Raw genomic sequence first — 17,779 nt, 5'->3', positions numbered from 1 at the left:
TCCCCTTGGGAGTCACCTGACATGCTGAAATTACTTCTGAGCCCATTTTCCCTGCCAGCTTGGGACTCCAGAACCCTGCCTTGTTGAGCCAGATACATTAATCTGCTGCAACACAGACTCAGGGTCTGACTCATGCTTCCAAAGCTGCAGACTTAACTGACAAAGCTTAGCAAGTGCTCCTGTCTCTAGCACCCAGACACTTAGCTCCCAGTGGGATCCAAACCCCAAATAAATCTATTTTACTCTGTATAAAGTTTATATTTTACTCTGTATAAAGGGTAAACTCATAAATTGTCCACCCTCTATAACACTGATAGAGAGATATGCACAGTTGTTTGCTCCCCCAGGTATTAATTACTTACTCTGGGTTCAATAAAAAACAAAAGTTATTTTATTAAGTATAAAAAGTAGGATTTAAATGGTTCCAAGTAATAACAAACAGAACAAAGTAAGTTACCAAGAAAAACAAAACAAAACATTCAACTCTAAGCCTAACACAGTAGGAGACTGAATACAGGTAAATCTCACCCTCAGAGATGTCCCAATAAGCTTCTTTCACAGACTAGACTCCTTCCTAGTCTGGACCCAATCCTTTTCAGATCAGCATTGTGGCTTATGGCCTGGACCCAAGCAATCACTCACACCCCCATAGTTACAGACCTTTGTTCCAGTTTCTTTCAGGCATCTCTTTGGGGTGGAGAGGCCATCTCTTGAGCCAGCTGAAGACAAAATGGAGGGGTTTCCAGGGCCTTTTATATTCTCTCCCTTTGTTCTCCTGTGCAAAATCACAGCAACAAGATGGAGTTTGTAGCCACCTGTGCAAGTCACATGTTCATGAATGATTCAGCTTTTTGCACGCCAACACCATTGTTTACATGTTAGTTTGAACGTTCCCAGGAAAGCTCTGATGTGGATTGGTGTCTCTCAAAGTCCACTGTCAGTTAAGTTTTTCTTGATTAGGCACTTACTGAGAATAGTCCTTTCTCAAGAAGCTGACCAAATGTGTCACTGAGGCTACGTAGAATCAAACACATTGAGATACAAGTACATAGCCAATATCCATAACTTCAGATACAAAAATGATACACACATACAGACAGCACAATCATAACCTGCAGATTACAACCTTTCCATAGACGCCTAACTTGACCTCCTTTGTACAAAATTTGGTGCAACTAGAGGACCTTGGTTGCAACAATGATCTACATGGTCACAGTTCATGTCAATAACGTCACAGAGTGCGATGTCAGAATACCAATGAAACATTATATTTCACCCTCTCCCCCCAAAACTGAATTGAAGTCTACCATATTGATACTGCGGGAGACAGAAGTCTTCTGCACAGCTACAGACAAGGTGTAACACAAGCAGCAGTGGTCATTCCCCTCCTCTTGTCTCAGCCCTGCCCTGAAGGGATGTGATTTAGTCAGTCTCCAAAGTCAGTACATTTGTTGAGAGCTGACATCATCACCAAATATGAGCATGATCCAGCAACCATTGTGCATACAGCTGTCGTATTCCATAAGACAAGGACCTGAAGAAGAGCTCTGTATAAGCTCGAAAGCTTGCCTCTCTCACCCACAGAACTTGGTCCATTAAAAGATATTACCTCACCCACCTTGCCTCTCTAATACCTTGGGACCAGCATGGCTACAACAACACCGTGCAAAACAATTGTATTCAATGGGAGTGTTGTGTGCACAATCACTGCAGGTTTTGTCCCCAGGATAGCAAGTTTTCTGGTAAACCTTCTGAACTATTTCCATATGCAGGTTGTAACAATCTAAGCAATTTACAGTCACTACAAACCTGAGTGGGGTTTTAATTAGTGCAGTAAAGATGAAAAAGATCCATATCCCATTGTTAATTCCCAGAGCTATCTAGTCCTCCTGACTCAGCAAGTACATGGGCAGAAAGAGATTAACACACAAGTACCACCCATAAAGAGAGAAAAGACAAAACTTAGGAGGACTAGTCACAAGATGTAGCAACTAGGATTGTCCTTTCCCACTGTCCTCTGTAAGAAAAAAGATGTTCAAATAGATCTACTGGGTGAAACTTCAACCAAAGGCAGCAGACAGTTCCATGTGACAGTTCCATATCAGTCTCTGATTTTAGCTGGATTTTCCCATGTCATCAATTTTAGTTACTTTACCAGGACAGGCTAAAGTAAGGTCTATTCAGTCGAGTAAGTGCTTGCAGGATTAGGTGAACAGAGAGGAGCATGTGGAGATAACTACATTGTATCGTCTGTTGGGGGTTATTAAGACTGGGCATCTGATTGGGGGTCTGGCTAAGAGAAGTGTTTGGCTCAATATGTGGCAGGTAATTTTCATTTTGTTGTGTTTCCAATAGCCTCTTTGGTTTTGTTTCAGATTTCAAAAACTGGAATATAACGAAAAGTCTGGAATTTTTTTATTCAAATGAAAATTAAGTGAATGTTTTAATTCCAAAATTTCCTACAATATCAAAACATTTTGGGGGAAAAAAAAGTTGAACAAAAATTTTTCATTTGAAATTTTTTGTAAGGGGAAAAATGGCTCGTCATCCAGCTCTAATACTGGTTAAATTGAACCTTAACGAGATTAGAAAGTTTAATTTTTAATATGTCTGCACTGCAGTCAGAGGTGTGATTGCAGCATGGGTTGTCATCCCCTGCTAGCTTAAGTCTAGGTAGCATGGCTAAAAATATCAGTGAAGGCACAGTGGCATTGAACCCGACACGGGCTAGCAATGTGAGAACGTACCCAGGGTCCTGGGTGGGCTTGTACAGCCTGTGCCACTGTAGCTATTTTGAGCTATACTATCTAGATTAAAGCTGGGACAGGTATGACTACCTGACCTGCAACCACACCTCTGACTGCAGTGTCGACACACCCAGAGATGGAGAGCTGACTCAGCCAGTCTTTTGAAATTATGGCATTGAACTAGACCTCTTAAAGCAATAAATAAGCAAACCTTGATCCCGTCTATCTCCTTAGTTATATAAGCAAGATACACGCAATTCCATAACCTTTTTTTTTAAAAAAAGCCAGAAATTCCTATTGTTCTGATCAAACTTCACACTTTTTTGATTTTTAAGATTTTTTTGTTACTGTATTTAACATAGGCCTGCTTTGTTTTTACTGATATATCTATCATGTAATAATCACTAAAATATTAGATAACTTACACAGTTAATATATTACACAGTTAATATATAACGTCATTTTCTGTGGCCATTACAAGCTAAGTAGCACCAGTGAATTTATAGTCTGCTATATCCAAATTATTAGTATAGTACTTAAAATTAATAAAGATCAAGGCCAGATATTGTGAAATTTTTCTTTGCTATTTTTCTACATTTTCTGGATCATTTAGTCCTATAATATACAGGGAATACATGTGATATGTGTCCCATATTTTAAAATAAGGCTTTTGGCTTTAATATACAGCCTTAGTAGAATTTCAGATGTGCATATCATTAGCACACATGACAGACAAAATGCTGGCAGCAATTGTCACAATGCCTAGCACAATGGTCTTGGTCTATGACTAAAGGCCTGACTCCGTAGGCGATATGGTAACACAAATAGTAAATAATCATAATAACCATTTCATGCTGCAAAGGAAGAGGATGGATATGAAGAACCTTTTCTCTTGGCCTCTCTGCGCATTCTGCAGAAGCGAGGCACCATCCAGACTGAATGCTTCCTGCAGTAGTAGTCTTTTCAAAACGCAATGCAATCTGGCTTCAGATATGTCTGCATCCTCAAACCCTTGTGTGTTTGCTAGCCTCTGTCAGAAGGCGCATACTGTTCCTTTCAATACCAGGTGGGAGGAGCTTAATTTTGATGATGTCTCAGTTTCCCTTTCACTGTTAGCGTGGTTTAATTGACCCATGCTAAATCAAAACTCCACCCCTGGACCAGTAGCTACGGATTTGCACACTCCTTTAGTGCTTTGGCAAGGAGCGAAGTAACAAATAGGACTTTTCTGGATTTACACCATATTCCCAGTTAACTTTTATTAGTTTGAAATCATTTAAAATGAAGATTGTATTCGTAAGTGGTATTTTTGTTGATTCATTTCTTCTTCTTTTTAAACCACATTTTCACATGTTCCCTGGAATTTCTGGTAAGAAACAATTTTCTAGCAAATGATGCAGCCACAACAGCTGGTGCCTAGAGTTAACCCACACATTTCAAGCATCTGGCTTATTCAAAAAGGGATGCAATATTATTTGATTAGCTATTTAATCTTGGTAACATAGGTAGAGCTACATGTATATTTAAAAAAATTCCAAACAAACAGTTTTTCTAAGTAGGCCTCTTCTGTTCACCATGGACAGATGGTGATTTTCCCAAATGTCTTCATCATTAAAAAGCATTTGATTTTTTGTTGTTGTTGTGGTTTTGTGGAACTCTGGATTGATCACCAGCAGTTCTCTGTGTGTTTTCTTTATTTGAGCTGTTTTGATTAGTTGTGAGTGGTTAAATATGTCATTGTGGTAGTGTTATATTCTCTGATTGGATTATACAAGCGATTCTGGAGCAAATATTTGCCCAGGCAAATTTAAATTGAGCTTCCATGGGTAATCACATGGAACTTCTAAGTTTGCTATCTGTGAACTCAGCTGCCCAGAATGGGAATACACTGGGGTGTAGGAAGGGCATAGCAAATTCATTTCAGAATTGAACTGTGCATACATGAAAATCTTTTATTAGTACCCACCCAGTTGCAATACATAGAATATGGCTGATGTTAAAAGTACTGATGTAAATAAAATGTAAATTTGGCAACAGGAAAACTATCCTGCTTGATTTTATACAGAACCAGCACATGTATTAAAAGGAGAACGTGTTTCAAATGACCACGCCTGAGTCTGGTTTTCAGAAGCACTGAACAGTCATCATTGTAATTAAAGTCAATAGGACTGCAGGTATCACTGGCAAAAGATTGGTGTGGACATTTAGGGGGGTAGACAGCTGTCGTCAAAAAAAGGCAAATATTGCAATAAGAATTGGGTAGAGAATTATCCTGGAAATATGGGGCCATATTCAGGACAAAAATCCTTATTCAGGGCAGCACTTACATACATGATAAAGTCTGATTGACTTCAATGGGATTTAAGTTTAATTAGGGCCCTACCAAATTCACAGCCATGAAAAATGCATCACGGACCGCTGCAAAATCTGGTCTTCCCCTGTGAAATCTGGTCTTTTGTGTGCTTTTACACTATACTATACAGATTTCATGGGGAAGACCAGAGTTTCTCAGATTGGGGGTCCTGACCAAAAGGAAGTTGCAGGGGGGTCGCAAGGTTATTTTAAGAGGGTTACAGTATTGCCACCCTTACTTCTGCACTGCCTTCAGAGCTGGGCGCCTGGAGAGTGGCAGCTGCTGACAGAGGGCCCAGCTCTGCAGCTGGCAATACCATACCATGCCATCCTTACTTCTGTGCGGCTGCTGGCGGTGGCTCTGCCTTTATGTAAGTGGGAGAACGGTCCCACTATTGTGGGGAAAAAAGAAAAGGAGGACTTGTGGCACCTTAGAGATTAACCAATTTATTTGAGCTGAGCTGTAGCTCACGAAAGCTCATGCTCAAATAAATTGGTTAGTCTCTAAGGTGCCACAAGTCCTCCTTTTCTTTTTGCGAATACAGACTAACACGGCTGTTACTCTGAAAACTATTGTGGGGAACTTTCCTGGCTTATACACTACCCCGTGAAGTGGGCTAGCGAAAGGATCTGAGTCCTCGCTCCCACTTCCTTTACCCAGAGGCCTACCTGACCTCAAGGGCTCCCCTTCCACTATCCTGTGTGGCAAAGTCCTTGTAACCCCAATAAGGCTGGGCACAGGATTCATGGGGGGCTCGACCCCCAACCTTGTTGTGGTCACTTAGGGCAGGGGCTCTGGGGTTCTCTATCTGCACTGGATGCTTCCCTGACCCATTGATCATTACATACAGTTCAAAGCAAATACAACTTATTAAACAGCAATTAATTTTAAAAAAATAAGGAAAAAAATGGGAAAGGTGAAAGGAAAACACGTAACCCTGCTCTGTGGCATGGGGACATCACAACCAGCCGTCACTGGAATGTCGGCAGTTCACAGTCTGTTCCTCACACGTCCCAGGCCTCCTGCTCAGGCCCTGGCTGTGCTGCAGGGATGCTGCAGGTCGGACACTTGCTCTGGCTGTGGCCACATGCCCTCAGGCTCTAGGTGGCAGGGCCCTTCCCCCCAGCGTCACCCCCCCACCGCCCTGTCGGGGTTACGATCCCCTTCCTGGTGCAGCCTGCAAGGGGCATCTTGGCTGAGGCGTCTCCCTGCACTGGGCCCACTGCCCAAGGTCCCCCTCGCTCTCCCCAGCTGGTCACCGCACCCAGCTCCAGACTGCTCCAGCCCCAATCCCAGCTCAGCTCCAGCTCCACTCTGCCTCAGCTCCAACTTTGGCTCCACTTTGCTTCAGCACTGCTGCTGCTCTGCTTCCAGCTCCCTGGGCAGCTGCTTCTCTGGCCCCTCTAGCTCCGATTGTTGCAGCTCTTCCCCCAGCACAGGCTGTGGGTTGCTTCTGTGACTCTGCTCCCAGCTCTGACCTGCTTCCTGGGCTGCTTTTCTGGTCCCTCTGGATCTGGCACAGCTCTGCTCCCCAGCTCAGCTTGGGCCCCTACTTTCTCCTTAGCTCCGCCCCACTCTGTCTGACCCAGGCAAATCCAGCTCACACAGAGGATGGGACTCCCACTGGCCTCCTGACTCCCTGATTAGCCTGCCTGCCTTGTCAATCAGGCTGACATGGAGCATTGGCCTCTCCCCATTGTTCCTGGGGCCAGTCAGTCTCAGGGTCCTGATTTCCCATTGACTCTTTCCCTTTCTTTTGGTACTGGGAGCTAGCTAGGGTAACCAGACAGCAAGTGTGCAAAATTGGGACAGGGGAAGGGGGGTAAATGGGGGGTTTCTGTATCAGAAAAAGCTCCGAATATCGGGACTGTCCCTATAAAATCAAGACATCTGGTCACCCTAGAGCTAGCCAATGAAAACACCCCCACTGAGTTTTAGTAAGGGGATGTTGATCAATTGAATACTCACTGTGGGGCATTAGGATGATGAGACCATAACAATTTAAATTGGGGAGGAGAGCAGAATTTGGCCTGAGTCGTGGAAATTAGTGACTGTTGCACCAGTGTAAATGAATGGCATCATCTGGATTTATGACTTCCAGTGGAGAATAAACAGCAAGAATCAGTGAACTCTAAATCACCTACCCTCATGTTACTCTTCTCATGCTGTATTTAAAAAAAATGGAGAATAGAAATTGGAACAAACTGAGTGATAAGCAGAATTGCTTTTACACAGAATGTTTCTTTATGTTTTCTAGGAAGCAGTTGCATCTCTTAACTGCTACAGCAAGTGCACGAGAGTTTTAGTTTTCTGTTTCAAATCTGATTTGAAGGAACACCACAGGCACCATCCCCTTCCTCTCAGATTGATGTCCTGAATCCTTATGTTGAAACCATGAAAGATCCCAGCTTAATCTCACTTCTGGCATTTTAGAAAGGAAATATAAATGGATTTGCTCTAAATATTTAAAATTCAAGGAATTCTGCATGACTGGTTAACACCCGTATTCCTTCTTCCCTATGAAACAGACCTAATGCTTTAGAGCAGGGATTTTATTTTTAAATATAAGAGACTAGAGGCCCATCAAGTCAGAAAGGAAATTGTTTTTGAAATCTTGAATATTTTAAAGCTATTCTATCATGTGCAATTTGGATGATTTCATTACTAATGGTATAGCCCATTGCTCCTTCCTCCTCTAGTGTTCTTTTGCTCTGTGTTGGTTTCTAGTTAGTGGGTGGAGGTGGGATTACATGCATAGTCTTGTTATTGGTAACAAACTTGGACTTGATGCCAATCACTTTCATCTGGACTCACTAAGGGCCAGATTTTGCCCTGCTGCTCTATCAAGGAGAGAAGCATCCCCGGGCAGCATGGGGACACATCTGCTGTCACTGAGCTCCCTGAAGCACAGGATCATGGTTCCGGGTCATGGTTTTCCAAGCAGAAGAACATCTATACAATAATGAGCACTGCTGCCTTTCCATCTTTCATGGAGAGCCATAGACGTTCCCTCCCTCTCCCCAGCTGCTATTCCTCCTCATATAGGCTGACCCTTCAGGCTGTAGCATCCCAGTTGCATTTTTCTGGCTCAGAAAGATTGGACTCCTTCTGGAATGCTAGAAGGGTTACTCCTTAATCGTCATTCTTCCCACTCCACAGGAACTGAGGATGCTGCCTCTGCAATAATCCCAACAGCTGAAGAGTCACCAGCCTGTCGGACACACTCAGATAATCTGAAACGGCGCAATCCCCAGGACACTGGGTTAGCCCATACGGTTCTGTTTTTCCAATTTAGACTGGTTGTGTGTCTCAGTTGCTGGCCAGAGACTAGAGCAGACTTAGTTGGAATCCTCTATTCATGATACTCTATATTTTGCATCTATCTCACAGATTGCCTCAGATGGGAGTCCAGCTGGGACCCTTGTGGCCAATAGGCAACAAATCATGAGCTTAACTCTAACTAGGCTAATAGGTGCTGTGCTAAACTCGTCTTGGCTGCAAGAAGCTCTTGCCATATATCACATTTTGGCCCAGTCTCAACTGCAAATTGCATATGTGTCCATAATACATTGAAGGGACAGCCATGTTGTAGGCAGGTTTCCTGATATGATGGTGTGTATAGTATAGGGGGCCCTGAGTGTGCCAGAAATGGGCCACTCTGTTGGCCCTGCTTGGGCTGCTTTGCACTTCTTCAGTGGCATGAAGCAGCTGAGAAGCTGAGGGACCTGTTTCCTTGATCATTCACCTTCTGCATAGGGGACCACAGGTCGTGTGGAGATGCTGAAGTGGCTCTACACTCCTTCCAGTCCACCTGAGTACAGGTGACGTTCTTAGAGCATAGGAAACATGGCCACATCCCCGTTGCTAGAATGCCCCCTTGAGACCTGCAGGCTGCTCTAAATTACACTGGAGGTTGAGCTCGCCCTGGACTGCCCCAGGATTGGGAGAATGTAAAGGTGATTTAAAGTCTTGTTGTCTGTCTCGCTCTGGCCCTTCACCAAAGATGGCTCGGGCAGAGCAGACACTCAGGCCCAGTGTGTTCAGCTGAAGCAGGTAACAAGGTTACCCCAACTTTTTTTTTAATTGGCCTTTGATAACAAAGTAACTACAGTGTAGCACTGTTAATATTCCCCCTCGTAAATGTAGGCGAGTTACAGCGTCAGGGGTACCACAGTGATGCTAGCTAGCTCAGAGGGGGAGAAGTGGGGAAGTCTTTAATGACAACCATTTAGATCTCTCTCTTTACCTCTCCATCAGTAAATGGTCATGGTAGTTCCACTCACCAGCACCCAGTTCGGCACAGTCTCTAATATATTTTGTCCTTAGTTTTTACTTCCATGGAGCCAGCGCCAATGCAATCATAAATTTAGTTCAAGAAAGAAACTTTTAATTATTTAGATGCAAACAATGTAATTCTGAATACACTTTAGCAGATTTTAGACTCTACAGTCCCTCGTCACTTGTAGACTTCTGACTAAGTTGTACAAATGGTTCTTTCCTTTAATGCTAATGATCTAAAACTGAAATGTATGGAATCAGAGCTAGCACTAATGTTTAATAAATCATGTCTTCAGAGATTTTAATTGAACTTAATGATAAATACTGGGCTTAAATCACAGTTTGTTAAATGCAGGAGGATGGGCAGGACTCTTTCCCCAGCGAGGTTATGCACTTGGTATGTGACCTGATCATCTCTCACAGCACTGTCCCTAGAGAATGCTATCCTAGGAGAGTGCCAGATGGAGATGCGTGGATGGTGTAGAGTGTGGGATGGAGATACATGGCATTAATGGGGGAGAAGTAGAGCAAGTATCTGAAAATAAAACCCATTTCAGCAATCACCTGGGTCTTTTCTGCCATTTTGTTCAGAATGCCCCAAACTTGTATTAGGTGATTCAAAAAACAAGCAGAAACCGGATCCCTGCCTATTATTGTGTATACAACACCGAGCACTATGGATCCTTGTTGCCTGGCTGGGGATCCCTAGATGCTACTGCAGTCGTCATAACCAATTGCTAGGGGTAATCACTAGCAGCCAGCATGGATTTACTAAAAAATCATGCCAAGCCAGCTTGATTTCCTTCTTTGACAGGGTAACTGGTTTGGCGGGAAGGGGAAGGACATAATATACTGGGACTTTGGCAAGACTTTTGACACTATTCCATATGACATTCTGAGAAATAAGCTACAGAAATGCAGGCACAGTGGAATTTCCATTAAGTGAATACATAACTGGTTAAACAATCACAAACAACGAGAAACTATTAATGGAATGATATCAGAGTGGAAGGCAATCTCAAGTGGGGGTCCACAGGGATCTGTTCTAGGTCTGGTGTTAATATTTATTAATGACCTGGATGTAGGAATAGAGAGCATACTGATCAAATTTGCAGATGACACAAAGCTGGGTTGGGGTTTGCAAACACTTTGGAGGATAGAGCTAAAATTCAAAGAGATTTTGAGAAGTTGGAGAACTGGGCTATAGAAAGCAAAATGAAATTCAGCAAAGACAAGTGTAAAGTGCTACACTGAGGGAAGAAAAACCAAATGCACAAATACAGAATGGGGGATAACTGGCTTGGCAGCAGCACTGCTGAGAAGGATCTGGGAGTTGTGGTGGATCACAACATCAATATGGGTCAGCAATGCGGTGATGTCGCAAAAAAAGGAAATGCAATTGTAGGTTGCATTATCAGAGGCACAGCATGCAAGTCACAGGAGGTGATTGTACTACACTACTTGGCACTGCTTAGGCCTCAGCTGGAGTACTGTGTCCAGTTTTGGTCACCAATGTATAGAAAGGATGTAGAGAAACTGGAAAGGATCCAGAGGTGAGCAACAAAGATGATGAAAGAGATGGAATACAAGCTTCAGCAAAGGCTGAAGGAACTGGGTATGTTTAGTTTGGAAAAGAGGAAATTAAGGGGAGGATATAATAGTGGTCTTCAAATACTTGAAAGGCTGCCATAAAAAAGATGGAGAAATGTTGTTCTCGCTTGCCACAGAGGGCAGGACAAGAGGCAATAGATTCAAGCTACAGCAAAATGGGTTCAAACTACAGCAAAATACTGTACAAAACACTTCTTAACTGTAAGAACAGTAGGAAAATGGTACACACCATCTAGAGAAGTTGTGGAAGCTCCTTCACTGTAGGTTTTCAAAAGGAGGCTGGATAGCCCCCTGTCTTGGATGGGTTAGACACAACAAATCCTGTAGCGAGGCAGGGGGGTAGACTAGATGACCCTTGCAGTCCCTTCTAACCCTATGGTTCTATGATTCTATGAATTCAGGTGTGACATGACAAGTGAGGGTCATAGATAGACAATAAGGGCTTGTATGCTGTGTAGTTGTTGCTGTGTTGGTCCCAGGATATTAGAGATACAAGGTGGATGAGGTAATATCTTTTATTGGACCAACTTCTGTTGGTGAGAGAATAAAGCTGTTGAGCCACACGGAGCTCTATGTACACCCAAATGCCAGCCACGTATCTAGCTGGCCATCTGCAAAGCAAATATGCTATTTGCCCCAGATGTGGTGATTGCGGATGTGGAGTTGGTGTTTTGGAGCCAGGCCCATTCTGTTCCCATTTTAGGTTATGGTAAGTGTAGGAGAATGGCTATCCTCATCATAGGAGGGTCTGAAACTGTAGGTATCTGATTTAAAACTAAGTATTTCTCCTTTTGAAAGTGTAGGCCCTGTGGCTACTCATTTATCTGGCTTGTAATCTAGTGGCCAAGTTGTACAAATATATTGTTATGATGGTGAGAACTGCTGGTCCCTCCCTCTTTAGAACTCTGTTTTCACAGACGAACTTGAGTAAAGGATGAAAAACTCTGGTTAGAGGAAAGGAACTGGACTCACTGGTTTCTTCCTTTTCCAAAGGAAGATATGGTGCTACCTACTGGAGTCTCCTGGGCCTCAGTTTTCTAGTGCTAATAATGTAACTCTTCCTCAGGGTTATCTCATTCTTTTAATTAAACCAATCAGAAAATGCCCCTACAATTAATCAGACCATCTCTGCTCTTGCGTGTCAGTTATAAGGCTGTTCAGAGCTACCCAGGATTTAAATGATTCCAACGTTTTTAAATGAAGTTCAACTCCACAGAGCCCTGCACAAAGGCAAAGTCAACTGTGTTTGTGAAGGGAACTACCAAGGGCTGGAGAGGATGGGGACCACCCCTGGCTGGGAGCAGGGAATGGGGAAGCTCCATAACTGCTGCTGTGACCCAGTCATTGGGACTGTTATGGGTTTGGTCACAGAAACCCCCTTCGGACTGTCACCTGACGTGCTCGAGTTACCTCTGAGCCCATTTTCCCTGCCAGCTTGGGACTCCAGAACCCTGCCTTATTGAGCCAGAGATGCTAGTCTGCAGCAACATAGACCAGATCTGAACCACGCCCCCAAAGCTGCAGACTTTAACCAAAACTGCTCAGCAGGTCACCTCTCTCCAGCACCCAGACACCCAGCTTCCAATGGGATCCAAACCCCAAATAAATCTGTTTTACTCTGTATAAAGTCTATAAAGGGTAAACTCATAAATTGTCTGCCCTCTATAACACTGATAGAGAGATATGCACAGCTGTTTGCTCCCCCAGGTATTAATCACTTACTCTGGGTTTAATAATAAACAAAAGTGATAGTAGGATTTAAGTAGTTTCAAGTAATAACAGACAGAACAAAGTAAGTCACCAGGTAAAATAAAGCAAAAATATGCAAGTCTAAGCCTAATACATTAAGAAACTGAATACAGGTAAATCTCACCCTTAGAGATGTTCCAATAAGCTTCTTTCACAGACTAGACTCCTTCTTAGTCTGGGCCCAATCCTTTCCCCTGGTACAGTCCTTGTTAGTTCCAGCTCAGGTGGTAACTAGGGGATTTCTCATGACTGCTGCCCCCCCCACCTTGTTCTGCTCCACCCCCCTTTTATAGTTTTGGCCCAAGGTGGGAATTCTTTGTCTCTCTGAGTTCCCACCCCTCCTTCTAAATGGAAAAGCACCAGGTTTAAGATGGATTCCACTATCAGGTGACATGGTCACATGCCACTGTAAGACCTCATTCTTCATTACCCACAGGCTGGCCCCCACGTCCACAAGAAGGCTTGCAGGTAAATAAACCATTTACAACCAATTGTCCCAGTCAATGGGAGCCATCAAGATTCTAAGCCACCATTAATGGCTCACACTTTGCATAATTACAATAGGACCTCAGAGTAATACTTCATATTTCTAGTTTCAGATACAAGAATGATACATACATACAAATAGGATGAACACACTCAGTAGATTATAAACTTTGTAATGATAACTTACAAGATTATAAATTTTGTAATGATAACGTAAAGCATATTCCATTTACATTATATTCACACTCATAAGCATATTTCCATAAACATATGGAATGCAATGTCACAGGGACTGCGTCCTCCGTGTAACCCCCACATGAGGTGGGTATGTATGTGTTGTGGACACTGGACTGGAGTAATCACAAAGCCAGTGGCCATGTCTGCAGACACACACATGATCATCCCCTTATACAGGGCACTCAGCTGTGCAATGGACCAAAACCCAATGGTGCTCACCATCCCCCAGTCCAAACTGCTGCTGTCCTCCTGCTTTCAGGCCCTTTGCTGTCCTCCCACAGGGGAGTAATTCCTGACTTTCTAAGCTCAAGATGCTTGTTTTTAGCTCCTGCTCTTGCCCTGTATTTATTCTCCCATTTCCCCTTTAGCTTCATACAGCCAATGGAGTGCGAGTTGATACAGCCCCAAGCTGCAGACCCTTGGCTCTTTAGCTCAAGTTGTAGAACACACTCACCAGTGGGCTATGTAAGCTTGGCTGTTTGGCTTAGCTGTTCTTCATTGGATGATGACTAAATAAAATGAAGCCAGTGCATTAAAACTTGACTCGACTTTGCAAACTGTCACACCCCAGCATGATTAATGGTGGTGGTCTTGATTAATTACACTTCCTTTCCCTAGAAACTAATGACTCCATGACTAAGTAAAAATATTTTCCTTAAAGCTAATATAGTTCTAGCATACTGCAGTAGTATAATCTAGGGAGTACTGGGCAACTTGTCTCAATGGGGCAGACAATTGGTCTTCCTAGACCAGTATAAATTAGGAAAGAGCAGGACAGAAATAATTGAAGAGCGATATCTGTATCATTGTTTTTGAATGGTTCAAGTCATCCCACAACCTACAAAACTCCAATTGCTTTAGTATAGGATTGTAGATGTTCTGAAAGGTCTGAAAAGGAGTTTCCGCTCCCCATGCTACATTCAACTGAAGGGCAGGTTAACTCTGTATGGAACTCACAGCACCTCTGGTGGAATCTGCAACAATCAACAGTCCTGGTAGTTTTTATATATTACCTGACCTATTGACCTGTCTTCTTAAGGATGCATTTTCCTGCTGGGGTAAAAAAATCCTTAGATGAATTCAGGTTCAAGCAGTTTCAAGACTAGAGTGGAAATTATGAGATTTCAGAACTCAGTGACTGTTAGCATCATGTCAGATTCCTAGCTTGGATGCTCCTTGCTGATGATGTTAGAGGACCCGAGGTACCTGAAGGGAAGAGGAGTAGAGTGCGAGAAGCTCTGTATAGGGGATAACCTCAGGAATTTCTGTTCCTTTAACTGTTGATAACAGATCTGCACAGTGAATTAATTGCTAAAAAGTTCCCTGTGGCTTTAAGTTAACAAAGTTCTGTGTTTAAGGAAGCACTGCTAAATTCTGCTCACTCACTTTCCTGATGTAAGTAAAAATACCCGTAGTTATTTCATTTTCATCACTCACCAAAGCACTGGGCTAGTGTAACAGAAATCCATGTGTGCAGCAGACACAGGTATTGGTCAAATAGGAAGCCAGCACCAGAAGCCTGAATGTCCAGCTCCAAAAACATAGGCCTCAGCCACTTGAGCTAAATGTCTCCTTTAGCTGGTGGTCATGAAAAGTCCTTCGTCTTCTCCATGCTTAAGGGCAACATCACTAATTGACACCCACACACTAACGCCCTGAGCCTGTAAAGCATTGCTCAAAGCTGAACCTCTGCATCCATGGTGAGGCTAACTGTGGATGTAACTATGCCATAGAACCAGCTTTGACCAGCTGTAGTATCTACCAGAGTAAAAACATGGTGGTTGTAAAGTGCTACAGTTCAGATTTGATTGCATTTTCCACTCACTTTGCAAAAGCATAATTATTGACTATGCAAGAGGCAAGGCACATTGGCAAATCAGGCCTCCTGTCTCAAATGGTGCTTTCATATGATAGACCAATATTACCTACATCCAAGCCATAACAGTTCTTCATCACTCTGCCATCGTCATGACAAATTAACCCTTAGTGAGTCTCTACCTCTGTGCACTGTGCGCTACAAAAACAGGCCACAAAACATTGTAGTTAATTACAAGTGCTTCAAAGAAGGCAATTTACTCTTCCTGGGTGATAAAGAGGTAAGAAACATGCAAGCTGTGATGTCTCATTAGTGTTATTGTGAAGTGCTTGTGAATTGAACACATTATTCTGCTATGAAGTACAACCACAGGAAATATACTTAACCCCAAATGAAGCATGTACTACAGAAGGATTCCCTCTGCAGCACCCTCTCTAATTCCAATGAAAGTAAGAAAGGAGGGGGTGTAGGAAAGTAGAAGGGAAAGCTAGCTATCCAACTATTATTACTTTCTCTTCAGAGTTGACATATGCAGGCTCATTATTACATTATGTTTTATTCAACAAAATAACTTTAATGTTGTAGCTTAAATTGAATGCACTAAGACATCTTCATCTCTTGCCTAATGCGTCTCAAATATTTCCTTGGTGTTTGCATTTTCCTCAGAGTTATAGCAACGAAGCTCTGGAAAGAGCAAAATTATATACAATCTGCAAAACAATGTAGCTGTAATGGGGTAATCGGCCTTCAGCGTAATTAAAGAAACACCCCCTCATCAAAGCGATTCTGTCAGAGACTGAGGGGCTCTCATTGTACAAATCATCCACTTAGTAAAAATCTTGATCCGAGTTGCATTTGAAATCAGGTTATGCAAACAGATTTGCTTATTGGGTAGCAAAACCAAAAAAATTGCACAAGTTTAAAAATCAAGGTGATTGAACAAACCTACTTCCTCCTGATATAGTGTGGAATGTAACTTCTTTTTGTCCAATGGGACACAGCTCAATTTATCTATTAAATAAGATCTTCCGCAAGAAAGGAGAGGCACACCAAATTGGACAGAGTGATAGCCTGGGCAAAATTGCTGTAATTTGTAGTAAAATCACTGTAAAGTATCACCCTGAGATCTGGGATATGACATTAAGGGCGTGCCTACACTGGCAGAGTTACATCGCCAGCAGTTACAGCGCCGCTCAGAGAGCGCTGAAGGAAAACTGCTGTTTCACACTGTCAGCTGCCTGCCCAATAGTGTGTTCACACTTGCAGCGGTATTCGGAGTGGTGCACTCTGGGCAGCTATCCCACAGAACATCTCTTCCTCTTCTGCTGCTAAGAGTTGTGGGAAGGCAGAGGGGGTTGCGGTGTTACCCAGGGTTCTTTCAAGCCAAAGCTCTTGGTAACTTTTACTCTGTGCGAGGTGGTGTCAGGAAATAAATCAGGGGAGACACGGCTGTCTGACCGATCGAGGGCTGGCACAAACAGGACAACACAAATGTGCTTTCACTTAAAGCTAAACTTCACTTAGTCTCAAGCACTTACACATGTCCGCAACAGGTTAGTAAAACACCCCCAACCCTCAATAATTACCAAAGCTGAGGGTGGCTCTCGAGTGGCACAGTGGCAGCCCATCTGCCGGTGGGGAACACAAGATGCATCCAGAGGGAGAGACCAGTCTTGAAGAGTCCAACTACCTCAAACTTTCCCCCTTATTTATACCTTTGTAATACAATGACATGTCCCTTAAAGAAAAGTTGTTAAGCAAGCCGTTTCAATGGTCAAGCAAGAGGTTCCTTTTGATTATTGATTAACCAGGTGTGTTTTTTTTTCCCCAGAGTTTACAGCCTTGAGGCCCTAACAGGCACATTCCTGAGGGCACATCCTGCTTTTCTAAAATGCATGTATCAGCAAATTCAACACAGTTCTTATCAGGACGGATGTGGGGTCAAGCTGCCCTTTCTGGGGCACCCAAAAACCCCCTCCTCTCCTGCCTTGGTCAAGCTTCTGCTGCTGCATGGCCACTTTACGGCCTGCTGACTTGGCTGCTTTTAGCAATAAGCAATAGTGGTTTCAGGCACTTTACTGGTTTGCCAAAATCTCCCCATACAGTGGGGCATCCTGGGTCCTGTCCCAATGTTCCATGATGCATTGCTTCGCATCCCAGCAATCCCTGTGTTTCCATCCGCATTTGGCACCATCTTTCAATGGTTTGTGTACTGCGCGCTCTGCCTCTTCAGTCTGCAGGAATGGATCCCGCACAGTTGACCAATACGCTGCTTGCTCTCACTAACACATCATGAGGGGCAGCGGAGTTATACCTTAAACTACAAAGGCAAGAGGAGTGCGACATTGATCTCGCCACCTGTACTAGCTACCACACAAGATTGCTTGTGGCATTCATGGAGGTGCTGACCACAGTGGAACACTGCTTTTGGGCTCAGGAAACAAGCACTGAGTGGTGGGATCACATCATGATGCACATCTGGGATGACGAGCAGTGGCTGCA

At 43.4% G+C, this 17,779-nt stretch overlaps 1 protein-coding gene across 1 annotated transcript in view; it reads right to left on the bottom strand.

Moving 5' to 3' along the window:
• LOC141994428 (ectonucleotide pyrophosphatase/phosphodiesterase family member 7-like) overlaps positions 1–16,955 on the bottom strand; it is an 84,994-nt gene extending 68,039 nt beyond the window's left edge. Inside the window, exons 1-2 of the mRNA XM_074964651.1 lie at positions 16,864–16,955; positions 661–775 (exon numbers count right to left, since the gene is read on the bottom strand). Of these exons, the coding sequence (XP_074820752.1) occupies positions 661–775; positions 16,864–16,905 (157 nt within the window). The 5' untranslated portion in view covers positions 16,906–16,955. The remainder of the gene's footprint in view (positions 1–660; positions 776–16,863) is intronic.
• Between the last annotated feature and the right edge of the window lie 824 nt (positions 16,956–17,779).

Source organism: Natator depressus, chromosome 10, assembly GCF_965152275.1.
Source record: "Natator depressus isolate rNatDep1 chromosome 10, rNatDep2.hap1, whole genome shotgun sequence".
NCBI lineage: Eukaryota > Metazoa > Chordata > Testudines > Cheloniidae > Natator > Natator depressus.
This window is presented reverse-complemented; position numbering and strand designations above follow the sequence as displayed.